This window comes from Serinus canaria, chromosome 9 (assembly GCF_022539315.1).
Source record: "Serinus canaria isolate serCan28SL12 chromosome 9, serCan2020, whole genome shotgun sequence".
NCBI lineage: Eukaryota > Metazoa > Chordata > Aves > Passeriformes > Fringillidae > Serinus > Serinus canaria.
The window spans coordinates 18,654,255-18,681,608 of record NC_066323.1 but is presented as its reverse complement, the minus strand read 5'-3'; the positions used below and the strand labels follow the sequence as shown (position 1 = coordinate 18,681,608).

At 42.8% G+C, this 27,354-nt stretch overlaps 2 protein-coding genes across 4 annotated transcripts in view; one reads left to right on the top strand and one right to left on the bottom strand.

Moving 5' to 3' along the window:
* The window catches only part of NGEF (neuronal guanine nucleotide exchange factor), a 48,562-nt gene extending 37,236 nt beyond the window's left edge, over positions 1 to 11,326 (bottom strand). For both annotated transcript variants that reach the window (XM_050978180.1, XM_030227257.2), the window contains exons 1-3: positions 11,020 to 11,326; positions 3,329 to 3,386; positions 173 to 544 (exon numbers count right to left, since the gene is read on the bottom strand). In XM_050978180.1, the coding sequence (XP_050834137.1) occupies positions 173 to 440 (268 nt within the window). In that variant the 5' untranslated portion in view covers positions 441 to 544; positions 3,329 to 3,386; positions 11,020 to 11,326. The remainder of the gene's footprint in view (positions 1 to 172; positions 545 to 3,328; positions 3,387 to 11,019) is intronic.
* Positions 11,327 to 16,164: 4,838 nt separating this feature from the next.
* Positions 16,165 to 24,866, top strand: NEU2 (neuraminidase 2). Of its 2 annotated transcripts, none has more exons than XM_009089253.4 (4): positions 16,165 to 16,370; positions 17,926 to 18,021; positions 21,437 to 21,641; positions 23,752 to 24,866. In XM_009089253.4, exons 3-4 carry the CDS (start codon positions 21,441 to 21,443, stop codon positions 24,688 to 24,690), a joined length of 1,140 nt encoding a protein of 379 aa, XP_009087501.2. In that variant the 5' UTR covers positions 16,165 to 16,370; positions 17,926 to 18,021; positions 21,437 to 21,440; the 3' UTR covers positions 24,691 to 24,866. The 2 variants fall into 2 exon arrangements, with proteins under 2 accessions (XP_009087501.2, XP_018768654.2); XM_018913109.3 differs by having other exon boundaries at positions 16,189 to 16,262.
* The last annotated feature ends 2,488 nt before the right edge of the window (positions 24,867 to 27,354 follow it).

Genomic DNA, 27,354 nt, shown 5'->3' with positions numbered 1-27,354 from the left:
TGAAAAAAGAAGGATGGCACTCCTCTGCCCACTGTGCTGTTGGGCAGGGGTGTTCTGTTATGTGCTGACAGCGGAGCTGCTGTCTGTCCTCCTGTCCTTGTGTTCTATTGACTCCTCTAGTTCCTAACCTCACTGGAAAAAGAAGCATAATGCTGTTTGGGTCAGTACTCACCTGTAGCATGCTGCATGTGCATTGCCTCTCTCGAAGTCTTTCTTTTCCCTCTGTTTGGCATCCTCATGGATCGGTAGTACCTGGAATTTCTTTGAATAGCAATGTACTGTGTTTTCAAGTCCCCCTCGTGCATCACTGGGTTAGCACCTGCTGACTCTTCCTCACCTTCAGAGACTGAACCTGACTCTCTCAGTATGTGCTGAGAATGGCCCTGCCAGAGCCCACCAGTGGAGAGCCTGTGGGTGGCTTCTCTCCCATGCTCCTCCATGGCTTCCAGAGCTTGTTTCTATAGCAACTGAGATGGTGGATCAGCAGCAGAGCAGCAGAAGACAGGTAGCCTCCAGAACTCCATCAGCTTTATCTGAATTACAGCTGGAGACAGACAAAACAGAACGTAACAGGAGAAGAGAGGACAAAGTTCTGGTTAGTTCAGAGGCCATAGTCCATCATCTGATTAGGATAACAGGGACTATACAGGACTTTTTATCGGAGATCATTCTGACATCACCTTACAAGCCTTATTCTCATGTCCTGAAAATTGCTTTGATATGCTCATGGCTGTCATTCCATGTGATATGACAGATGTTACTGGAAGAATGTGGTATTTTGGTTTGGTATTGCTGGTTGATTTAAAGTGTATAACAGATAGTACCCATGTCCTTTTTATGAGGGTGAAAATGTTACTGAATAGAAGGTAAAAGCTGAAGAAAAAGCTCAATAAATCTGTCTATTATCTGTGTACTTCTCCATGTAATAGAAGAATTAATGCCTTTTACAGGGCTGGGTGTCTTCTAATACTTATCAACAGCACTCACTCCTGCTGTGCAGGTAAGTGAAGAAAAATCCATAACTGTTGAGCATGAAGGTAGAAGAGACAAGATTATATAGTGCAGAGGCTTGATTTGCTTTCCCAAGTGCCAGTGTACCTCCTCATTGACACACTGACTTCAGCACAAAATTTCTCTGCTCTGTGTGTCAAGTACATGGACTATGCCAGACTCCCAAGAATTTTTAGGAGGCATGTCACAACAGCAAAACATCAGTTGATCTTTCAGCCTTTGTAGGACAGGGTAAAATGTGAACGGATTACTTAAGCATTCTCTGGTCTTTGCTGAATTCTTTCAGCTGTCAAAGTCTTCCTGAATATATAATATGATTTTGTGACTGATGGGGCTGTCATGAGTAATAGAAAGAGATGCTGTATAGAAAATGTGAATATAAAATTGACAGCAAGCTGAGAGGAGAGCATAAAACTGTGCTGTGGATTAGTTAGATGCTGTTTTAAGAAGTCACATGTATCATTGGTTTGTTATGTTACAGTACATCCAAGGCGCAAGATAGCTTAGAAAGTAGATGTTTCAATATTTTATGGGTCTTCTGCAACCTCTGTGAACTCCTGTGTTCCACAAACATTTCCCATGCTTGTCCCCTAGCAGACCCTGGGACACCAGGGACAGTTGGACCATCATCTGTGAATCTTCTGCTTTCCAATGTTTTTGAAGGTGCTATGATTTATCCTTATAAAGAGCAGGTCACTCCCTGAAATCATGCACTGGGCATTGAGCTTCTTGGCTCTACAGAGGAGAAAGTCTGCTTTCTTCTTTCATAACCTAACCACAGCATGCAGCTCTAAATTTGGATCCTGACTTCAGTTCTGCCTTTTGAACTGTTTGGAACTATGGTGGTTGCTCTGGGACTGTTTCCAGAGTTAATGGAAGTGTATGAAGGATGTATTTGTTGGTGGTGGTGTTAAGTTTGGTTTGTAAACTACTCTGAGGTACAGAGATTCACTAAGCCTGTTTCTTTTTCTGTGGGTGTGTGGAACAACGGAATAAAAACAGCTTCTGTTGGAGATAGTTTGAACAGAAAGAGGAGGCTACTTCTTTTCCTCTGCCTTTCTGTGTCCCAAGACTAGAGCTCCAAAGGCTTGATCCTTGCAACTGTGATGGAAGTTTGTCTTCTAAGTGGACTACAATTAATATTACAGCTGTAATCCCATTTAACCCCAAACTCTAACAATTGTTACATTTTTATTGATTTCTCTTCTTTGGATTATTTTATGCACTCGAGGAGATGAACCTATAACAATCTCCTCTACATCAAAGTTCCTCTGTGCTTCAAGTGGCCACCCCTTGTCCATGTGACTCATACTGGGGCCTGTCTCTCTCATGACCTTTGCCAAGCTGATGTAACTTGCAATGCTTTGTAAACTGCTGCTGGAATTTTATTGAAAAAGTGGATAAAGTTTTCACAGGAGCTGCTCACCAGTCAGGAGTAGTTTCAAAACCATTAAATGTCCAAAGGGACCATTAGACAAAGAGATGCACACATGTGCATGGAGAAGACTGTTTTTCCTTTCACCTACCCGGTGAATATGAGAGTACATGGATGTCATTGTTGAGCTTTTACAAAGACCCTTGGCAGAGAAGGAGCCCCCTGCACGGCCAGGTGACACTCAGCTGGGTTACCCAAAGACTTATCTATGTGTTCAGTACCCCTGGCAAACCTGTGTGCTTCTCTTTTCCAGATACTCCTTCTTTTGTTCATCAGAAGAGTGAAGGCTGCCTGTCCTGAAAAATTAACTTGTTTCTAGGTTATCAAACAGTCCCTAACAAACAAGATCCTTGACCAGAAGCGAAGATAGCAATGGATGAGAGAGAGACTTTCATGTTTTCTTGGAGAGGCAGAGGGGGCACTCATTTAATGTACTAGTTATAAACAATATATACTGTTTTTTTACTTTCTTCAACGAAGAATTCAAGAACAGAATGCATTTCTGAAGTCAATACTTCTGATTTCAAAATTGATACTCTAAGAAAGTACTGAGAAACCATTTACTGATATGTCAATCAAATAGTCCTGACTTTTTCAATAATTTAAGTGTATTAAAAAACTAGGGATATGTTTGAGGGATGCATTCAAATTTAGTATTACTTTTTTCTGGTAGTAGTCAAACTATTCTGTGACAGAGAATGGCTCAAGCCTCAAGGTGTGGACCTTAATTACCTCTGTCTGAGTGTTTGTAGAGAACTTATGAAGAAGGTATTCATCTCTGATGGTCAGAGGTAGAGGAGTCCAGGTCTTTTGTCAGGAGTACCCCCTCCCAAGCATATTCACATGCCACCTTGAAATCACATGGCTTGAGTCACCACTCACCTGAATGTGCTTTGCAGGCAAACACTTCCTTGGAGGACATGGAGACCAAAGTAGCAATCTGTAGGGAAAAGGGAAAGATGACAACAGTGAAGCCAGCAAGTGATGCACATACAGCAACACTAGAAATATGCATTTTGACTCACACATAATCCAGCTTCCAGGAATTTGACTGTATAGAAATTTTACTTGCTTATGTAAAAAACTGGCATTTACCAACAAATGCCATGAATTTGTACAAGAACAGCTGAACTCAGGGATGTTGGGTAAGATGCTAATACAAGCTGTAAAAGGGACTGAGGTTCCTAGAACAGTGTGGACATGGTCACATGGATGTGTGTAGGAAACAGGGAGTACTGCTGCCTCTTGGAGGGTGGGGCTGGAGGTGTTTTCAAGGCATGGGCTGGCTATGGATGTGACTACTGTATAAGGTAAGTGGACTTAGAGGGATATGAAGAGTATCAGATGTATCACAGGCATATTAGGTGTAACTTCTGTTAACCAGTTAGGGCTAATCAAAGATAAGGATGCTTTTAGTAGCTGAGCTGCAAACTGAAAGTTGAGATTGCAGCTGTGTTGACCTGCAGGTATTTTAAGTGGGTTTATTATGGGCAGTCTGATGTGGGAGTCTGGAGCAGGAGGTACCTTCTGGCACCAGTTGAGCATCTCTCCCTCATCCCACAACGTGCCAGGCAGGCACAGCTAAACAAGTCATGGTAGAGGCAGACTGTGTGGTCTGTCACTGGTGGCAGCCCTGGTGGGCACTGGTGGCAGAGGGAGCTGCTGAGGCCTGGCAGCCCTGAAAAGCCACCTGCCTGCCTCAGCTGTTGCTGAGACAGGAGGGGTGCAAGTGGTGTCTGAGCTGCTGGAAAGAGCCACCTCCTTCCCTGCCAAACCTGCTGCTCCACACACCCTGGCCCCTCTCTCAATGGCAGTTTTCCAGAGCTCCAGCGCAGCACAGCACAGCAGAGCAGGCAGCTGGATCATGGATTCTTTGCCTCCCTGGTACTTTGCTGTCCTGGATAATGGGCTATTTTGGTGTGCCTGGTGCTGGCCCTGATCTGACAGCCTGTGTCTCTGAGAGGGTTTTTTCTGCACCCTCTCTTCCACTGCCAGAAGGCAATCATTTGTGTGGGACTTATTTGGCTCACTGTTGTCAGCCTTCCCTGTGATAGAAGGGGTGCAGTAGGATGAGACTGGTGGCTCTCCTTGTGGTGAATCAGTCCTTCAGTAAATTCCTAAGTCCTCTTTAAAGTGGGAAGGTGTATTGGCTGACTGAAAAGTGTTAAGTACTGTAATAAGGAAGTAAACACGTGGATTTTGAAATTAAAACTGTTCAATTTGCTGACATTATACAACACTGTTGCCCAGCCTGGAAGAATAATGAAGATTGCTTAATTAATGCCACAGACAGACAGAAATCTCCAGCTGTGTAACTCAGGGATGTTTCAAAGCAGAAAATAACAGGTATGAATACAACTTGACTGAATGGTTTGCCTATATAGGGACATAGAGTCACAGAAGAATTCCCTTTGTTTGACTGTGTCCCTACCACCCCCAGGAATAAAGACAACAGTCTTGATGTGTGTGAATGTCCATTCAAAATATGCAGGTCAGTGCTTTCATCACACAGGGCAGTGAATGCCTACTCTGAGTTACCTAGTGCTCTCTTAGTGTTGCCATCAGCTCAAATCCATCCATGGCTGGACGCCCCTGTAAATGATGTCTAGCTCCACATAATTTTGTTTTGGGGCTCAATGCAGAAATTGCTGTCTTGGTTTTAGCATGTTTGTGCTGTAGAAAGGCAGAAAATCTTAAAATATTTTCTTCCTTTTTATGTGTTGAAGTCGTCTCAAATGTAAAAGCCCTATTAATGACTCATCTGGGAGGTTTTGTGTGCTGAATATAGGGATGCACCTTTTGTGTATATTTGATGAACCAAATAGAGCTCTTTTAGGACAAAATTTTGACTTCAAACTCTTATAAATAACATGGCTTCTTTAATATTTTAAATACTGTCTGAATGTACATGCAAATGCTAATTTAGCTGCATCTTAATGGTTTCATTTTCAAATGTTTTTCTTAGGCTTGTGCAAACCAAAACCAAACCTCTGTCTCCCACCAAGAACAGTCCCCCATTACATCCCTGCTCCTGTGTTAGACAGTGACTTTTGTCCATCTTACTTAGTTTTAATTGAAGTGGAATGTCATCTCTGAATGATAATGATGATGAATATCACTCTGCATGATAATGAGGCAAACCCACTCTGCTGGTGTGCATCACAGTCCAAAATCCAGCAGCAGGCCTTACTCATCAGACAGCCGCTCTTGCTCATACTGGTGCCAAACCCTTAAGGAGTGCCACATGCGGGAGGACCCTGGCAGAGGCTCTGGGGCTCTGCCCAAGCTCAGGCCTGCATTTGCATTGGGAGTTATTTCTCTCTGAGTCAGGGGAATAGTAACACCCACAGACTCAGCCCTAGGCTCTGGCAGATTTAGATCTCAGCAGATGCAGTTATGAATTAATTTAGCCTCATCAGTGGTTGAGGTGAAGACTTGGAGCCAGTGTGAGTGTGGTGCTCTCACTTGTCCTGCTGAGCCATCCCTGCTCCAGGGTGTCTGACTTACAGCAGAAGGATGTACGGGCGTGGTAACATCTTACCCTAAAGCTCACATAGCCCTCAGCTGCCTGACTACACAAATATTTATATTTTCATTGTTCCCGGTCAGGATCGCCATCCTTGGAAGTGCTTACAATCCTGACACTTTCTATTAAGTGGTGGCAAAAGACAGTTAATCGCATGTCCCTGTCCAGAGCAATGTACATGACAAAGGAATTTCAACTATTTAGGTGCAAGGCCAAGGTATTATTTGATTAAGGCACAGCGGTGGAAACAAACAGGTGGAGCATAAGAACAGACTGACCAGAGAGTAACACGTGGACCAATGAGGTTCGCAGCAGAAGGCGGTGAAAATTAGACAATAAGTTTGGCAATGCTGGCTGAAAGAATATCAAGTAGTTTTACCTGTGTTTCCATAAATTAAACATTTTGTACTTATTTTGTAAATAAGATGGAATTCTGTATCCAGCCTTAACAGAATCAAACTACAACCACTCCAATTGTGAGATAGTTTTTCAGCTGAGGAAGCTAACATATTGTTTTATTGCCATGATTCAGTGCTGGTACCTTATTTATAGCAAGTAAAACCAAGACAGAATTATATAGTTCATTACACTTTTGTGACAAGAAACCCCTTTTTGTCTTGCACATGTTACAGAGAACCTGTTTTAGAAACACTTCAGAGACTAAAAATAAATACATTGGACCCATATAATAAATCCTCCAAAACATGTGCTTTTGAAACCCTGAGACCAAGTGAATGAGGATACAGAGAGAAACCAGTACATTTAAAGTGGCTAAAAATTTCTCAGATGTTCTCGCTAGCTCTAAAAATGTTTTTGGAATTAACTCTGGCATTGTGGGTAGGTCTATGCATAAAGGTAACCTACGTGGCCATAGGACCACCAAATAAGTGTGTTCTACACATATTACAACACATGACAGAAGAGGATACATGCCTTCATACAATTCCCTCTACATGAAACATGAACTATTTCACTACTTTGTGTAATTTTACTAATATATATATATATCAATATATACTTAATAAATAACAGTAAAAAGCTGTATATTTTTCTGCTGCAGCAAGGTTTCTCTTTCTTACTGTTTACTGATTCTTTATGATTCAAGAATGAGTATCTAAAAGTATGTGCTTTCTTATATGCTGCTGCTAATTGTCATCCCTGCTCATCCATGTGAGTGGTCCAGACCTATCCCATTGAATTCCATGCTTTATTTCCTGGGCCTCATGTGGTAGATGTAGCCATAGACAATAGCTAAGATGTTAAAGAATTTCACCTCTGGAGCTGTACTAAGTATGTGTATATGTACATATATACACATATATAAACACACACATTCCCTACAGCTGTGTAGAAAGAGTCAATCTCATTTCTAAAACTTACAGAAGAGCACAAGTGGAAATCTACAAACTCTTCTGCTTTTTATTATAAAACTAATAAACCAAAAATCTGACCTTATTTCTAGTACCTTCCTTAAATTATTACACATGCAATGGTAAAAATGCATCTTTGCTTGAAGATATTGAGAGAGTCCTGAGAAATGTATAAACCTCATCCTTGTTCTTCTGACATCACTGATATCTCTCTACTAACAAGAACTCCTGCCTCTAGAGGAAGCCCCCTTCCCTTCTTCCTGCTGTTTATGAAATGTTCTTGCCATCGATGCCATCCCATTCCTTATTTCTGCTGAGAAGATACTAGTGAAATTGTTGCTAAGTAGCTGTGGTTGAAAACTCATGAGGTTTTCCAGGCTTATCTCAGGAAGGTAAGTGAATATTAAAACCAAATCACTTAATCACCTAGGCTGGGGAGAGAACACAATTATCAGCTCAGGGCTTAGGGGCAATTCGCAGGATGTAGCCTCAAGGCAGGAGATACCCATGTACTCTGGAAGTACGTACACAGGAAGGCTCTCAGCAGTCTGCCTGATGATCTCTTCTGTTTTGCAGGATTGCTCGTGGGAGTTGTGAGCCCTTGTTCCTTTTTGTTTGTTCTGTTTGGGCTGTGGGAAGCCTTCTAGCCACGAAATGTGTATGCAACGTAGAACTTACTTAAAAAAATTAAAGGACTAAGGTATGGAAGCTTTAGTCTCTGATGAAATGATTTAGTCAAAAACATAGTACAAGAAATAATATCCAGGGCGTAATGCCTTGCTGAAAGCAGAGAGGTTTAGTAATGCTAGGACAATTGGAAAAGGAGGATTAATAGATGTTTTGGTTGAAGCTTTTCAAGACAGAGTCATTAGTAAGCAGACAGGCCAAGTGTCCCTTGGGCAGACAAGACCTGTGCTGCTCTTGGGGAAAAATATAATGATGCCCATTTTTATTTCTAGATTTGCTGGTTGTGTATTAGACACTTGTTAAGGAAGAAATGAGCACAGGTGGTTGTTTGAACTGCAGAGAGGTAAGAATTCATAGGGTTTTTCATCTGAAAGCTTCCATACAGAAGCAGGGAAAGAGAAGGCTAATTTTGTTGATCAAGAAATAGTAGAGTTCTCACTTTTTCCTCCCTCAGTGTTTATTGGGTGGAGGGTCCAAGGAGTGCCTGTTTGGTGAATCTGCTTGCAAATGTGTAGCTGCAAGAGAGTCAGAAGTCACTAAGACATCAGAATCCTGTTAGGCTGGTTACTGCTAGTTTGAAAAACCAGGCAGGTTTGGAGTGCTGCTATGCCACACTATCCTTGTCAACTGCATCAAGCTAATTTCAGATAACTTCAAACATGACATAAGCTGATTCTATTCTTACAGCCTGTTACTCTGACTACAGGGGTCTTTAGTAACTCAGGAAAAGCACTTTATACACAACTCTGGAAACTCATGAGCAAACAGCACTGACCGATGCAAACTTCCCCTCCAGAACGGCCATTTTTGGACCCTGGTGGGAAGAGAAGCTTGCTGGACTGCAGCTCCCAACGCAGAGCAGCCTCCTCTCTCCCAGTACTGGGGGACTAGCCTAGTGCTTATGCAATCAACCCCAAACCTTCCCCACTTGCCTCTAATTTGGAAACTGCAGCACTATCCAGCATGGCAGTGTAGAAAATGAGGTACATATGCAGCGCTCTGGCAGCATGTATATGCACAGGGAGTCTCCATCTTCTTGTCACATTAGTGCCATGCTGTCTGCAACTGCAAGTCTATAGCTCACTTTACCCAAGTGCTCAGAAAGGTCGGCCAAACTTTCCCTCTGGATCTTTCCTTCTAACAGCATTTTTACCCTCCTCTTCATCCCCAGTTTTTAAGCACAGAAAGAGGAAGGCTGGGATGAGGGTAGTTCATCTCATGGCTGTGGAACAGGATCAGGTTCTGGGAGAGTAGATGTAATTTCTTAGCTTTACTGCAGTTCCCTGGGCAATCTTGAGCATGTCAGTCTTAGTTCCCCATCTCGAGACTGGGAGCAGTATATTATAGTTTGTGAATACTCCCACATTTTTCTATAGTCTTTTTTCTTCTGAGTTACTTAAGCAGGAACTTGATGTAAGTTCAAGAGCATGACATAAGATAACCTGATGTGCTCAAAAGAACTCTGGAACATAATGTAATTAAAGGAAAAAAGAACTAGTTTGAAAATTTTCTTGGTTTTGGTTATTTTTCATTTGATGTTTTCTACATTTCAGTCCCCAAGTGAAAAGCAAGCATCTTGTCTAGATTTCTAGTTCCTCAGTGGCCCCATTGTTCTTTTAAAGTTTTATTTGAGCTGACTGCAACTGCTCCTAAAAAGGGTTCTTGTTTTAGGAATTGCTCCCTTTTGGAACAGCAAAGTCCAAGTTTTGCAGATTGAGTAACCTGCTTGACCTGTTTTATTATAGACATCTGTTTCTAAGATGATTTCACATAGGAAAGAGAAGGCAAGAGGGAGATGAGACTTCCAGATTGTTCCAGGCTGTTACTGAGTCTTGTCAATTTTCCTTATTTTAGATATGATGGAGCAGTTTCCATGGGGTGCTGCTTGGAAACATGCATTATTTCCTCCAATAACTATTGGGGGGAAAATTATAATTGCCTATAGAAATCACAGAACAAGCTACTTTCAAAAGGAAAATCTGAGTGAAATCCCCAGGCACTGGCCACATACTCAGGGACAGATGAGAGTAATTATATTGTTAAAGCATTTTACATTGTCTTGCAAATATCCTGGGCAGTGTGGGACAGTGGGTTCTTTGGGTTCTTGTCTGGCAGTTAGTGTGGTGTTTCACACATACTCCTGTATTTAGAGTTTTTCTTAAAGTAGTTTCAAGTTAACAGTCCCAATTTGTATCTGTAGAAAATCAGCCCTGAATAAAATACCTGTCTGTCTCATAAAATGGATGCCAGCCAATTAGTACTTCTTGCCGGTTCAGCAAAATATTCTAAATAGCTTTCATTATTTTAGTGCAATTTCCTACTTTCAGCTAGGTCTGGAAGTGACAGCTCGACTATAATGGTCAAATCTGTTGATAGTTTAAGATCAGAAGAGCTAGTTTGTTCTTATGAAATTTGAGTCCTTGTTAACTTTGTGCATTTAAAAATATACATAATTGCTGGGAGAGAGTTCACAGCTACACTGGATTCAAAGCAATTGGCCTCCTGAGAGTGAAAGGAAAAACTGGCTCAGGGGAAGGATCAGCCTTGGAGGTAAGAGGAAAACAGGCTGTTTTTCATATTTCCTGTCTTTATTTATATATATTTTTTAAAGCAAGATCACACATAAACCGTTTGACAAGTAAAATCACAACTTGTGCTGTCCCTGGAAAAAGACACACAGCTTGGTTGGTTTGGGAATGTTTGCTGTTCAGTTGGTCATATTAATGCCATTCTGTGCAGTCTAGGTCTCTCCTCTGACTAGGCTTCCTCCCTGTGGGTGGTAGATTTTATGCCTACCAGGCTGTGCCAGTGGTGTCTCTCCTCTCTGTCAGCCAGTATTTCAACAGTGTCACAACTGTGCTCTCTCTGGCTTGCACAGGACTCCTTCAGTTCTTTTTTGGTCACTGGATTTGTGCCTTTGTTTGCGGCCTGAGGTTTCTTCCTCGGGCAGTTCCTCTTCCAGCATCCCCCCAGAATAGGATTTTACTCACCTGACATTCAGGGGCTGAGCCAGTCTCTCATTTGCCATCGGGATGAGGTATTCCAAAAATCTGAATTAAACTCCCCCAGATTGTCACGGATTTGCAATTCAGTTGTGGATCCAGAGGCAGGTATGTCCTACAGAAGTTCACTGTCCTTCGGTCCTTGTACCTTCCTGTCAGTTCTGCTTGAGAGTAAAGTGTGCCTCAGATTTTGTTTGCTTAGTTTCCAGAGTCACAGCAAACACAGTTTAAAGGAACAGCTTTCTCTTTACCCAGATAAGTTAGTACAACTATGCCCTGAACGTCCTTTGCACTGCTTGTGCCAAGGCTTAATGACAGGGGATTGTTAAACCTCCTGTATAAATCTTTAACAACTGGGTGAAACTTCAGCCCAAATCTGCAAACTCAAGTGGAAACAGTAAATAGTATTTGCTTCCATTTTTAAGGCCCACTGGATGAGAAACTGCTCTTGCTTTACATTATTTACAGCCATTTGAGATGAAAAGACCTACATGTTTATGACTATTTTTAGATTGCTATTTCTTAATTTCATGTGTGTTCACATACCTGAGCACTGGGGTGGATACAGCAGAGCCAGCCTGGTTTTATTTTAAGGCCTTTTGGATCAATCCAAATGCCTGTGATAATTTTCCCTCTTGAAATAATTTCTTATTACCAGGCTACTTGCTTGCTGTGATTTGAATGACCCTCTTCTGGGGGCAACTTAGGCCCAGAGCTTCAAAGGAATACAAATATTAGTGATTGCTTAGATCAGTGCTATTCCTAGGAGAGAATTTTTCCCTCATCCTTGGATAACTCACTTTGTATTTTTCAGACTGCATTTGGATTGACTCTTAGAAAAAGCATCACATAGCCTGCTGAATTTGATGCTAATCTTTCCTTTGGTTTTTATTTTCTTTTTGAAGTTCACTGAACTTGCCAAGTGTCTTGTTAGTTTCAAAATGTTTTAATTGGTCACAACATTACTCTTTTTAAAATGCAGCTGTATGCCCAGCCTACTCCGTGGAAGATGTTCACTGAGTTAAGCTTGGGTTAATCTGAGCTCAAACATCATAGATTCATGGTCACCAGTGGCAATGTCCCTTTATACCAGTTGAAGGTCTGGCCTGGCACAGAGGGCTGCCAGCAATTAATTCTGTAATGATTAATCAAGGTCACCATCAGGCCTGTGCACTCCTGGTCTGAGAGCTGGCAGGACTCAGGAATGAAGGATACAGTGGAATTTGGGCTCCTCTCTGTTGCAAGAGTTGCCTAGGATGAATCTAACTAGGCTTGTGTTCAGACTTGCTTATCTGAGTGTCCAAGCACTGCAGAGTACACGAAGCAAGGAACTACGGTTTTATTGCATTTTCCAGTCATTAAATTTCTGCAGTGACTCCTCCTCAGTGTTTTTTGGAAGGCTAAATAAATCCTGTTTCTACAATCCTCTTTTTGTATCCAAACCTCACCACCTCTCTTCCTGTGCTTCTCATAGATCATGCCATTCATTTTGTTAACAAAAATAAAGTGTAATTTTTTTTTCTTCCAAATGGGCAAAGTAAATGGAGAAATGGTGTAATATGTATAATAGGCAGGCTGTTTTTTGGGTGTTGTCTCACACAGGGTAAGGAAGCTTCCCTGTGACAAACCCATGACTCACCATGGAGTGCCAGAAGGCTTACAGGTCTGCTATGGGGTAATGCTGTTGCCCTTAGAGTTAAGGGAATATTTTTTTTATTTTGTCCATTTTTTTTCACAAGGTGAGGAAATAAATTGTATTTACTGTGAGAGAGGCATCAGCAGCAGGATTCTGTGCTTGGAAAATTCTGTGCTGATGGAAATCAAAAGTAATGTAAGTGGAGTCAGTGGAGTGTGAAGGAGTACAAACCCAAAGAGTACCAGGTCCTCATGCCTGTTGTACCTACACCTGATTAGGATAGTGAGGTGCTGGTCTCAAACGTGCTCAGAGGCTCTTTTCCCCAGCTAGAATTGGCATTAAAAGAAAACAGTGGATGTTTTCTCATCCAAGGGATCCTCTTTCCCAAAGAGCTCTGCCATTAGCATTTGCTTCTTACATTCATAATTATTATTACTTTGGCTTTTTCTTGTCTATTTTTTCCTTCCTGGACAGAACAGACTTTTAGTCAAAGCCAGGTCTGTAGGATTTTTCTGCAGCAAGGATACCATGTTCTCCAATGCCTGGAAGGCAACACATCACATTTTAACTTAAAATTTGCAGTACAGTGTAATTGCTGCTTCACATGATCTGACCCCGCAGACCTCTTGACTTGAACTACAGCTGCCTGACAACAGCAGCTACACTGTACAGCATAGCAAAACCACTGAATTACCTGAGCCAGCCTTGCCTTTCTAGTGATGTTGGGAATCAATGGAATCAGGTTTAAGCATTTTGCAAGGGAAATATACATTGGCAATTTTCAATGGACTGCATGTCACTCACTAGATGTACCATTTCTTGTTTTCCTGCTCATTTCTTTTCACATACGCTAATGAGCATTAGCTTCTGAGTTCTCTTCCTCAGGCTCCATTTGCAGCTATTGCCATCTTTCCTAAGAGGTGACACCCAAAACTGAACACGGTCCTCCAAATTCAAATGCTCCATTGTTCAGGATTCTGTCATTATATTATCTTCTGCATTATTTTTATATCCACTTATTAATGCACCCACACACCCCATTTGCATTTTTTAACCTTTTTAAAAACGTTTTCATTACAACAATCAGATATAAGGGCAATGAAGTAAGCGTGGAACAATAGAAGTGAAGATTTTGATCTTCTTCAGACCTAAACCTGTTTTAAACTTCAGTGGTGACACTGATTTTGATTTACACTGAAAGGAAAGAGGAAGGATCAGGCTGTGCATGTCTACAGTGGGACATCCATTTTTGATAGTTACTAAGGAACAGTTTTGTGAAATAGTTTCAGAACAACATGTTGTTTGAGAAAAGCACTTTTCCTTTTATCAGAAGGCTGGGGTTTTGCAAATAGAGGTCTGTGCTGTGGGCTGGAGGCTGAAGAGCAGTGCTGGAGCCTGGATGCCGGCAGTGGTGTTGGTGGCTGCAGGGAAGCAGTGTGGGGTGCCCGCACGTTGATTGTGGGACTGTCCTGCACAAGCACTGGGATTCCCTCATTTTAACCTCAGAGAAGGACTAAGCAGCACATCCTTCATTTTAGGGGTAGATTTAGCCTTTCTAAGCTGTTAGCATCTGTACAGCCATGTTTGCTACTGATTGGTCCTGGGGAGTGGGTCAAAGGCGGGGCACCCCAGCTGGCTGCAGGGGAATGTGTGGAATGTTACTGAGGATGAGCCAACAAGGGGAGGTGGGAGGTGGCCAGAGGCAGAGCTACTCTGCCATATGCATGCTGCCACCATAGCCCATGGAACCATTGCCACCACACCACGCCACACTTGGGAGTTCCACTCAGAAGAGATGGACAACCAGTTTTAAGCTGCAGCTGGGAAAGGTGATTTCTGTTAAACAAATGAGTATTTATGGGTTGTCTGGCTACAGAAGCCAAGTGTGTGACTCAGAAAATCACCTGAATAATACTGCTGCTAGCCAAGGAGAAGAAAAAAGGGGAAGAAATCCATAAAGCAATCATTCATGTCTTGCTTTTAGGCAGACTGCACCTTGGCAGCCTCTTCAATGTCTTTTGTCCTCCATTAATTGCTGCTGCTTTACTTGACTCTGGATTCTCTCCAGGAGCCACTGTTAAAAGTTAGTATCTGGTGGATGTCAATGATATTGTCTCTGGAGGGACTTTTCCTCACACTGTTGTTTGATTCCAGGTAATGCAGTGAGATACAAATGCCTTCAGTCTTCTCTTGTGTGCCCCAATTAAGGCCATAGTTTACCTGCCCAGTTCATAAACACAGGGTGTGGTTTCACCAGGCAGATAATTAGATCTAATGACTAAGAGCTCGTCTGGGTCGTGTGTTTGCTCCTCCTCTCAGCAGCTTCATGCTCCTGCTCCAACTGCAGATTCTGCTGCTTGATGGACTTTTACTGATGCAATCCAGGACAATGACCCAGCAGAAACTGTTCACTTTTTTTTTTTCCCCCCAGATTAATTTTCTGCCAGTTTCATATCCTCTGATGGCTTGCCAAGGTAAGACGAGAACTCTTGCTGGCACAGGAAAGGATACAGGGTTGCTCAAGAGAAACAGAGTACTACAGAAGCATTCCCTTAATTTGGTTGGTCAGCTGATTGGTTGCAAATCCACACCTTTGCATCTTCCTATTTGGCTTGCACAGATCAACGATAACTGCCATCAGAGGAGACTTCCATGACTTGCAAGATCTCTTCACAGGATTGTTATTCTCATTCTTTCAGATCACTTCAAAGACAAGAAGTGTTAATGGCAACAATGGAAACTCAATAGAGAAGAGAGGAAAGGAAGGGATGCAGCAAGAAATGGGATTGGAAATGGGATACTGTTGTCATCTCTGACAGCAGTAGCACAATGTAATTGTGAAATTATTTGCTTGGATACTTGCAGCATCTGCAGGTGCTGCCTCTCAGCCAGACAGGGCACAGCTGGGAGAAGGGGTACTTCCATCCCTTTCTTCCTCAGGTGTGACCTTAGGCTTGTACTGTCCTCCCTGTGCTTGGTTCCCCCCAGTAGCTCCTTGCCCGCAGCTGCTGGGATAGTTTGGTCTTGAAACACTTCCACAGAGGCTCTGGGAGCTGCACCTGAATGCATCAGCATGTCATTCCTGCATTCCTGCCTGGCCACTCCTTGGTTAACCCTTTTCTTATCCAGAAAGAACATGTTGATGGATTGGAGGTGTGTGGAGACAGAATGTTAGATTATCACAGCACCATCACCTGTTGGTTATAACAATTTTATGGGTTCTTTAGGCAAACTTCCCCATAGCTCAGTACTCTGAGGGAATGCACTGGGAGTCCTCATGCTGCAACCAGAGGAACTTTGCCTTCCTCAGTACCAGGGGAGAAATAAGACAGCATGCTGAACTGTACAGAACCAGCAGCTGTGCCACAGTGCAGCAACCCATGCAGGTAGAAACATGCTGCTTCATTACTATGGTAATGTAAAAGTCTTTCCCTATTGTTTGTCTGGCTCCCATGGAACCACCCCTTATATGCAAAACAGGTTTGCTATTTAAATGTAAGCTTGTGTTATATGCCAGCTGATAGCTTTTCCTGGGTATCCAAGACAGCTGACATTGCTGCCAATATAAATAATTTTGCAGGTTGGAGGTTACTTGGTAAGAGTGTGGTGAGCCTCCCTTTTGTCTAATCCAATAGGAGTGGGTTTTGGTTCTGGTTTTTTTTTTGCCTTTTGACGTGACTTCCAGAGGACACAGAGTAAAAAGGTATTTTTTTCCTTTTCCTTTTTTTATTTTCATAACTGTGGACAATGCTAGGAACTGAAAAGTTAAATACAACATTTTGTAGGTTCAAGTAGGAATGCATTTTGTGTATTCCTCCACCAACTATATTTTAAGAAAAATACTGCTGCTCCATGTAATTCCTCTCTCCTGCTAAGAAAACCTCCTCTTTAAGGCACAGGAGCTACTGCCAAGCTGAACCATAACAGTTTGAAAGCAGACCCTGATTGATTGTTTAGGAAAGCATGTACTGGGGTGATGGAAAATCCTCTTGTAAATGTGGTAAGACATTTTTACCACATAAGAAACTTTCTGTTTCCAGTGTGGTTAAAAATTTTAGTTCAATTAGCTGCTGGATTAAAATAATTCCAGTTTTGTGTCTTTTTCAGTTTTGAATTCTGAATGTTAAGATTTGCTTAAGGTTTATTGTTTGACAGCTTTTGCTGATAAACATCTTTCTGACTTTACAATTGAGGGTGATTTAGTAGACTAAATAAATGTGTGTTGCTTAGCTTGTTAAGAAACTCCATAGCCTAGATTTAGTGTAGGGTCTGGTCTAAGGGCATGAGCAGGCTGGAGATGGAGCACTCTGATGCTGGGCTTTGGCAGAAACAGGCACAGCTATGCTGCCTAGGAGGGAGGAAAACTTCCACGCAGGAGTGCGCTGTGCAGCAATTATTCTAGAAGCAATCTGGGGCTTCTGTTTCTTAATCCTATACAACTGGCTTGGAATGTGACTACTTCTGGGACCCCTCTATGCAATATCCCAAGGGAAATGTCTTATTTCCCTTCAAGTGACATGAGGAGTGTGTTTTGGCATAATGCTTGGTTGACTTTATACATTTGGAAAGCCCAGTAAGTCTAGGTCTGATGCTGAGTAGAAAACGACCAGTCCTGGGTTCTTGCGCTTGCCTTGAAAAAGCAGAATTTTAGTTGAGTTTTGCATTTGACTCTCTCTGGGTTTTTTGATTGTGTTTTTTCCCCCAGATTCTCCCTTAATGAGTTAGATAGTTCTTTTGGGACCTATCTGAAACCATTCAAGAACAAGCTGCTCCACAGAGTGTAGAGCTCTCGGACAGGGACCAAGGGATCGAGTTCAGCATATTACCTTATTTCTGTTGGTTTCTTTTAAAGACATGCTGTCATTTCAGCTTGGTTCTGATCATGTTCACAACAGGTTTTTACAGAAGCTGAGGCCAGTGGAAATGTTATGCTTTTTACTCACTTTTCTTGGAGATGATTAAAGTAAACAAACATGCTCATCCTGCTCCAAGTCTGTGTGAGCTGCCTTGAAGGACAAAAGTGGAAGGAACAAGTATCCTCTCCTGGGGTCTACCAGCAACTTTTCCTTTCTGCCACTTGGGCTCTTTCCAGGGACTAAATCCACCATAGATTCACTTGTTGACAACTGTTATTTCTTTTGACTCTTCTGGTGTGCTGGAAACAGTCTCTGCTTTGGAAATCATTACAGCTGTGTAACTTGCAAATGATGACTAATGGCTTCCTCCGGTTTAACTCCCTCTTCTCTTACTGTTTGCAGTGTGTTCATCTTTCCCTGTCTGCCCAGTCCTGCCCAGAGGTGAAGTACTGGATCTCAGTGCAGCAGCTTCCCTCGTGCCTTGGAGAGGAATTGCAGGTAAACATCAGCCTCCTTGAACACGACACTGCAAGAATAAGCCTGGAAAATAAAGACTCCAGTAAAAACCAGAATGCAGTAGGAGATATTGGCTTAATGGCTACATGATAAATTCCCCTTCTCCTCACTAGCCCCTCTCTCATCCAGAAAGAGGTAACCAGATATGTTCTTTTCTCTTAGGAAAAAAATACTACATCCAGTTCCCCTTTCTTACTCCTATAGATCAGGAAAGTACAGCTAACTCTCTCTCCAAGGTTGTTGGGTAGATACTGGTTTGAGTAATTTTTGTCTTCATGTGTACAGCTCTCCAGTCTCCTGCTTCTGTTTCAGGCCTTTGTATTCCAGTTTAGCTCTTAGTGTTTCAAAAGATATTGCTGTGATCTTTGTCTTGCCCATGTCCTTGGGGTGTGCTGGCTGCGATACTGCTTTCTTCCTTTCAGGCCAGCCGATGCTATTTCAGTGAGGTTTGGAACCAAGCAGCATCATGGACACACACATCCCCTGGCAATGTAGCCTTGGAAGGACTAGCATGTGTGACTTGAATTCCAGCAGTCCTGGAATATGAGCACTGGAACACTCTTTGTGTAGCTGTCCAGTCAATGATTTGCCAATTTTTCTTCTTTTTTATTCAGAAGGGTCCAGTTGGTGGGCATGCCTTTGAATACAGGTTGGGGTCAAAAGAAAAATCAATTCCTTTCAGTTGGCTGGACAAGTAACTAAAGCAGCACTATTTTGCTTTCTTTTAATATATATATATATTATGAACTTAAAGCTTATTTAAAGATCCTTCATTTTTGATTCTGTGTGAAACTCACACTGTTATGACTCAATCTCTGCATGAGAATCCACAAGGGAGAACATAGAAAAATCTGAATACTGACTTTGTGTGTTTAAAAAAGGATGGAAAAGTTTCTCTGCAGATGGATGCATAGCATATATATATATATATATATATATATATATATACATACAGCCATAATACCCACACGGTGTGTAGGGAGTGCATGTACAAGTGTATATATACACACACTCACACGTATCTCTATTTAGTCTCTGGATAGATGGAAATGTCACTTGATTCCAGTATTTTCCTTGATTATAGTTGCTGTGTCCAGGAACCTCAGGCTTGTTTCTATGGCAGCTATTCCCAGTTCAGCTATTTCCTCAATCCCCATTTGGCAGTAAGTGGAAGATGTTGTGACACTCACAGTGAGCATGTCACAGGGGGCTGAGAGTGTGGGCAGAGCTGTGTGCAGGTGACAGGCTCAGACAGGAGGGACTCGTGTGCAGCAGGCTGCAGCATGGCCTCCTGTGGCAGCCCTCTCTTGGCTGTCCGTCGAGGGATTCACGGACCAGCCCAGATTTCTCTCTCACTCTCTTTCTTCTTCTTTTTGTTCCCCCCCTCCCTTCTTTTCCTTCCCCGTTGCCCTGCTCTGAAGCAGGACTGCAAGATCAGGATGGCATTATGAGCAGGAGCACTAGGGAACCTGTGCTGCACTAGACAGGCTGACTAATCTCCCTTTAAATAATCTCCCTTTAAATAGTCTGGAAGCACACTGGTGAGTTTCTCTTTCAGGAGCCATAAATAGACAGATCCATGCTGGTAAGTAGCAAACAACACAGTTATTTGTTCTAGGAAGGTCTTCCTATTTCCTTCATGTTATTGCATGGATAGCTGTGATCCAGTTCTGGTAACACTCTGTATGGTAGCAGTGCTCCTGCCTTTCCTCACACTGCTTCTGTGACAGTGAGGAGGGAGCAGCTGCTCCTGGGAGATTGACTTCCGATTCCAGAGCCTTTGGATCAGGGTGGAAGTGGAGCTGGGGCTTACTGTGGACTGTGCAGCTGGCTTTAGCTAGAGCAGTGCAGTTCAGACCCTTCTGAGAAGTGGTGTGAGGTCAAAAATCTCACTGATACTTATAGCACCTGGAAGGTGAAAGCAAGGAATATTTGAACACTTTACTGCTTAGCTATGGATCTGGATAGATTGGAATATATGGTGTGCCTTGTGCTTCAGACTACTCTGGAGGATAAACTCAGTTTATTTGTGTTTTCCAAACTCATAAATAAACACTGTTAAAAAAAAAATACCAAGTCTATGTTAGTTAGGTTGGCTGATATAATCTTAAAGATGGAAGAGTGCAAGCTATTTTTCAGGTAGGTACAAGCACTCTGAAAATGCTTCCATATCTGGTCCTGAATTATCAAGGCAGCCTTCAAGAACATCAGAAGCTCATCTGTGTCCAGTAGTTGCTACAGCACTTTCTAAGATTTAGGTAAATAGGAGAATCCTTAATGAAGAGGACAGCAAGTCTTGCCTCAGTGAGGTAGGAGGCATTTGAATTTCTTACTCATAGTGTATTGTCATCTTCTTCCTGCCATCCTACCCACTCAATGCGTCAGAGTTCTAAGGCTTGATTTTTTAATATTTATTTTTCTTTTTTTCTTCCCCACCTTCTCAGCTGAGCAGGGAATATCCAAGCCTTCAGGTTTTGGTGCATCATGTGAGAAATTTTTTTTTCCTTTTATATTTTTCTCTTTTTTTCTTTCTTATTTTTTCCTCCATCTGCTGAGACACAATTCCCTAAATCTACCGGTTTTTATACTGGGGTAAATTGGCTCACTGGTGCAAGAGGACAGAGGGCCAAGTAGGTCTGAGGAGGGGAAGAGGATATGTGGGGGCATAGCACAGACCAGTTACACAGAGGCAGCTTCCTGAAGTTGTCCCTCATGTTTGCTTTCCTTCATAACATTGCTATTAAATCATTATAAAGAGGACAAGGTTTCTGCCTGGTCACATCCCAAGTGATGTGACGCCATTCAGACTGTTTTTTGATCTCATGGAAGGAGGGGTGTTCTTTTCCTTTCCTTATTCATGTTCAGTGCTTGCCATCCTCAAACTGGAACACACCTGGGGCCAGGGATTGCCTCAGTGTGTCATTTATATGGGATTTTAAGCTTGTGTTTGGCAAAACGGAAGTTCTGTGCCGAGTTTTGGATATAACCTCAACAGAGAAATGAATGGTCTTTGGAGGGAAACTACTACAATGTCTTTTTATCAACAGTCTTCTGAATTAGAGTAAACAAAAAACAAAGAAAAAACAAATCCCAGCCTGTGCATTTAATTAAAAAGACCAAACAAAGCACAGCTTTTTAATTAACTGTATTTGGCGTACTTACTTTGCAACACTCCAGTCAGACCAAGCAGGCTGTTCCTGGGGTAAGTTCGGCCCGAGTTCCAGCTGCTATGCTATACATAGGTTTTCTTTGGAAAAGCAGAAGGAAAATACAAAGCTGAAAGTATGTTTCAATGCCTGACAGGTCCCACTGAGCACAGAGAGCAAAAAGCAGTGGAATTTGTCCCATGACACTTTGCCGGGTCAAAATGCAGTGTGCTTTGTCCTCTTCCCCCTAGCACAATGGCTGCGTTCCCTGTCCTGGAGCAAGAAACATTATTCCGGAACGGTACCTGGAGCTATCGAATTCCAGCCCTGCTCTACCTGCCGCGGTTCAGCATGATCCTGGCCTTTGCTGAGGAGCGAGAGGACCTGGTGGATGAGCATGCCAAGCTGATAGTCATGCGCAGAGGCGTGTACGACCCAGCCATGCAGCACGTTCAGGTACCAGTGCAGGGAGAAGCGGGGGATACTGCCCCCTGTTCTGCCCACCTGCCCTCAGTGAGTGCAATGTATTTGCCCTCTTGCTGTAGGGACAGGGCAGCTTCTCCTCCCCAGGTACAGGAGAAAAATCTGCCTATGAATAATGCATGTCTTGTTATCACTGCTGGGATTCAACCCTATGGGCATCTTTTGGTGGGACTAAAATGGTGAAGATATTCTAGGGGTGGCTTTGACCCATCATTGCAGGGCTGGATATGCAGATACAGAGATGGGACAATGTGGTATTCACATGCTCTCTGAACTGAGAGAAGTTGTGAGACAAGCAGAGAAGGACGAAAACACAATTCTCATCTCACTTGCTGTACTTGTGTTGTGCTAAAGTAGAATGCAATATGGAGATTGTTTACTTGAAGTGAGGATGTCTTATTTTCTTGGCCTATCAGGGCCAAGCAGTGTGTGTGTCGGACTGTCACAGGACAGTCACGAGAATATTAGAGATAAGTGTAGTTTTGTGCAGTTGTGAGTAAGAGTGAGTGCTTGGCAGATTCAGTTTAGATGAAATATACATAGTATAGTATAGTATAATAAAGTAATTTATTAGCCTTCTGATGATGGAGTCAGATGCATAATTTTTTTTTTCTTTTGTCGGAGTGTCTTTGATTTACAATAGGACAAATGTCCTGTTTTAGCAGGAAAAATATGGTGGGGAGGCAGAAATGCCTCAAGGAAGAAATGCCACAACGATGGAGAGGAGTAAATTAGTGATGAGTGACTATTCTTTTTTTTTTTTTTTAATTCATCATTTTAGGACTAATTTCTGGTTTGAAAAACAATTGAGAATAGTCAGTCTCTCCATGCAAAAAAAAGTGTCTGGTTTGCTGGTGCCAGTGAACTGGCTACCTTATTAACCTACCAGTTATTATTAACAGTTATGCTGCCAGGTAGCTGGGGGTGGTGGAAACTCTATTTATAATGATTTTTTGCATATACAAAGGCATTAATGTCTTGTAGGAAAAAAAAGTGATTTTTTATTCTATTCCAAATCTTCGTTGGTTGTCTTAGATTATAGGCTCTTAAGAGCTGGAGTCTGCCTAGCAGAAGCAGCCTCTGAGCCCACCTGCAGTGTCATACCATTCAGGTAACATCTTGTGTAACTCCCTGTAATTCAGTAAGTGGGGTTCAGTTGGTCATAAACTTAGTAATTTGTGTTCACATGCTAGAGTTTCTTAAAATAGAAATACTAAATTTTCAGTAAAAGTTAATATTTGTTGGATAGAAAAAGATAAGATATGAACAAAAAGGCTAATCAGCAAATCAGGGCAGAAAAGCTAATTAATATAATCTTACTGAAAACTACTGCTTTGCTTACCAAGCCAATAACACTATGTAGTCATAGTTTGCTAATTGCAATGCTAGTGTTAGAAACATGATTGCGTTATGTGCTATTCATTTGAAGAAAACAGGGCTTGCAGGGTAGTTATACCAGCTCTACGACCTATTTTCTGAGTCAGACAGCTCAGGGTCCAAATCTCCACACCAGAGTCACATAATCAGCCCTAGCAAGGTGCCTCGGTGTAGGCTGGGTTGCCAATTCACATACATTCACATCAAAGAGGAGAAATGGGAGGCTGAATGAGCAGGGATTTGTCATCATCCAGGATGCTTGAAAAGGGCTTGGGTTTCTCTGTGACTTCCTAAAACACATTGACACAGCACAGCGTCTGTACTAGCGCACTTTGACCACTGGGAATGTCTGTGTGCCATATATATAATTTGTGAGGATTTCTGAAAATTCAGCTGCTGTAGCTTTTTAGAGGGTGTCATCAGCTGGATTGAGATATGGAGCTATCAGTTCCTCAAGGAATAGTAATTGAAAAGGACATAACCCACATGCTGGGTGAAGTGTACATGCTTCGTGTGATCAAAATAATTTTCACTTGCCTTGGGTATGTCAGATTATTGTCTTCCCACTACTTGCTCTATCCATTACCCTGCTTCTGTTCTTCCCATGCTCTTCTGTAGCTTTTTTCCAGACATCCTTGCACTATAATGTGGATCTCTGTGTAACAGTGTGTTCCATTCTTGTCTCCCTTCCCACGGGCTGTGGCAGTGGAAAAGGATGGAGACTCTTGTCAGTGCACAGCTGGAAGGCCACCGATCTATGAACCCCTGCCCGGTATATGATGAAGTCTCGGGAAAACTCATCTTGTTCTTCATAGCTGTCCCAGGAAAAATCTCTGAGCAGCATCAGCTGAGGACAAAGATCAACCTGGTACGTCTCTGCTATGTCACTAGCATGGACCAAGGACACACCTGGAGCACTGCCCAGGATGTCACCGACAAGACCATTAGGAATGAGTACAAGAACTGGGCCACGTTTGCGGTGGGGCCAGGTCATGGATTACAATTGCTCAATGAGGCTCGGAGCCTTGTGATTCCTGCCTATGCCTATCGTATCTTGGACCCCAAGCAACACCCCACCCCTCATGCCTTCTGCTTCATCAGCTCTGACCATGGGACAACATGGGAGAAGGGGAACTTTGTGGGGGAGGAGAGCGCAGTGGAGTGCCAGGTAGCAGAGCTGCATACCTGTGGCAGAAAGGTCCTTTACTGCAATGCAAGGAGCAACAGAGGAGCCAGGATCCAGGCTGTCAGCTACAACCATGGGCTGGACTTTGAGGGAGGCCAGAGGGTTGAAATGCTAATAGAACCTCCCTCAGGATGCCATGGAAGTGTTACTGCCTTCCCACCTCCCCCAGATGCCAGTTGTCAAGACAGTTGGTTACTCTATGCTCATCCTACAGACCCAAGGGGTCGAAAAGATTTAGGAATTTACCTCAACAAAAGCCCTTTAAATCCAGCACACTGGACAAAACCCAGCATACTCTTCAAGGGCCTGTGTGCTTATTCAGATCTGCAGTACATGGGCGTTGGGCCTGATGGCTCACCTTTGTTCTCCTGCCTCTTTGAATATGGGACCCACAGACAATGTGAAGAGATTATTTTTGTCATGTTCACTTTGAAGCAAGCCTTTCCCTCAGAACACTGAGTCTCAAGCCTTTCCATCAGCATCCCTCCGAAAACCATCTTTGCTGGTGCTTTTTACTGTCATTTCTCATCCCTCAGCAAAAGGGGTTTTTTTGTTCCTGCTGCACACATAGTTTGGTGTTGGCTTGTTCTGTCTGTAGATTGTGAAGTCCATTAAACATACCACAAGTTAACACATTTGGTTTTGTTTTGTATTGCCTGTTCTCTCTTTTTGCCTTTCTCATTGGCTGCTTTTTTACACATCACATGCCTAAAACAAGTGTGACCTTTGTATAGGGCTTCTCACCTCGAGGTCTCTGATAGACTTCATCAGGAACATGTGCTGACAGCACAGCGACTGCAAGGGAACAAATGGCAGCAGGGTTATGCTGAGTGGTATTTAGTAAGTTGTGGAGAAACTTCTAGAGAGGGCACTGGGCTTACTACCCTATATCTGCTGTCATCTTCCTTCAAGAAGCTGCTTTGGCTCTGGTAAGGAGGACTGCTTCTTGCAGCCAGTGTAGGAATGCAGGCACCTGTAATTTCCAGGGCTTTCTGTCTCCTTATTTCAGCAAGGCCACGTGATGCCTTGCTCTTGGGATATTCATGCCAACTTCTTCAGTGCTTTTGAGGCTACCTTGTTGAGTTCCCAGGCACCCCAGAGGCTTCTGCCTAACTAAACCTTCTCCTTACTTCCCATGCTGTGTTTTCTGGCTTACTTGCCCTTTTGCTTACACTGCATTGAGAAGGTGCAGTTTCCCATGTGTAAGAAAACCACAGCCTTGTGTGCTCTGGCTGCTCCCTCTCCCTGGGCAGTGTTAGTAGGAGTCAATGAGGACACCAGGACCCTTCTACCCTGGGGGACAGAGCAAATGGCAAAAATGGCATTTTGCCTGTATGGAAACTGCAGGATCAGGACAGGTCTGCAGAGGGAGCTCCCAATTTAGAGTCAGAAGGGAAAGTGCTTGCTGGTCTTTCTAACACAACTGCCAAGCTATGATCCACATAGCAACTACTCTTATTGTTGACAACCCCATGTCTTGTTTTTACAGAGTATTATTGGCATATGAAGCACTATGTCAAACAAATAACATTGCTCCACTTTCAGCAAAAAAGCATCAGTGTCAGAGGAAGGAGAACTGACCAAGGCCAGAGAAACTTAAAACACTCAAGCTGGAAGGCTTTCCAATGTAGACAGATTTTCAGCTGATTTCTGAATGAAACAGCTCTAGTTTTGGTGAGAGAGACACTATTCTACTACTGTAGAGTGTGTTTTGAAAAGAGGCATCATACAATGACTATACAAGGGACTGACCAGAAACAAATGGCTACCATGTAAGATACATCAGAGCAGATGGAGCTAGGAAAGTGTTGCCCATGCCTCTGGACAAAATTCTGCATGTGAACCAGTCTGTGCTTGTTTCCTGTGTGCTGTATCCTGCGTGTGTGCACACGTTCAATGACTGCAAGGAAAATATGTTTGTTCACCCACTTGGTGAGGAAGAATTCCTGCTTTTCGGAGGTCTCTCAGAACATATCCCCTTTGGTGAACACTACCAAGTCCCATAGGATCCTTTGCAGTGTAACTGCTCAGGTCTGTGAGCAGTCTCTGCTTGCACAGTGCTCCTACCCTTGCCTTTTACTACTGACAGCTTTCATGGGTGTTGGGAAAAAAGGCCCTGCCTTTCCTCACTATGGAGATTTGTTTCAGGGCACCTAGGTGCTATGGATGCCAAGGGAGTGAAGGGATTTCGTGACCTTCACAGGTAACTGGTAACTTGTCAAGCTTTTCCCAAGCAGCAGGTCAGTAACATGCTGGGCTGGAGTAGCAGAGTGGCTCAGGTAGCCAGTACTTTTTGAGTATTACTCATATGCTTTTTAGATGTAGGACAGAGTCTAAATAACCTTTGTGGTCAACAGCCTGTCACTGATGCCTAATTAGGGAATGGTATATTTAGATTTCTGCAAAGCTAACTGCTGCCCTATAGGCTTAACCTCCTCATCAAGTACTATGGAATACTTTAGTTTTGTGACATGGAAATGCAAACTTAAGTTTCTATCTGGCCAAGCCTGGCAGATCCCATGCTGATGCAGTGCACAGGCTAAATATAACTGGGGAGGAGGGGTTGGATGACCACTGTACATCTTGAATGATGCCACAGACAGTATTTATTTACTGGTTCTGGAGAGGCTGGTGCATGGACACCCATCTGCTACAGTACTACCTGTTCATCTATAGCAAAATAGTTCAGATAAAGTGTCTATTATAGTGTCTTGGAGATAACATATTATTCCAAGCTAACAAGCCATTAGGGATCATAGAGCTGTTTATATTGGGGGATTGGGATTTACCTTTTGAGCCACTGAAGCTGTACTGTGCTTTCTTAGGACCAAGAAATACTCACAGAAACCAGCCTGCCCATTCAATTGTCACAATTATAATTTGTACTTGGATGCTTTCCCTTTGTTTTTGTCTCCACTAGTCAAGGACTAGTGTGTGCCTGGACACGGGATTTGAAGGAAATAGCAGCAGATTGCTAAAAATCTATGTTGGAGGTGGGGTGGATAGGAGCTAAGTATGCAGCTGATTAGTCTCATATGTCTAATGAGGGCTTGTACCTGTTACCTGGTGTTAATTTGCAGAAGATCAGGATAAGCTCTCCAAACAGTTTCATTTTATCAAAAT

What these genes read in the sequence shown, in the direction of transcription:
- NEU2 (XM_009089253.4), top strand. Translation starts at nt 21,441, where the DNA reads ATGGCTGCGTTCCCTGTCCTGGAGCAAGAAACATTATTCCGGAACGGT. An exon ending in CAGCCATGCAGCACGTTCAG is followed by an intron (nt 21,642 to 23,751) that starts GTACCAGTGCAG and finishes GGGCTGTGGCAG; the next exon opens with TGGAAAAGGATGGAGACTCT.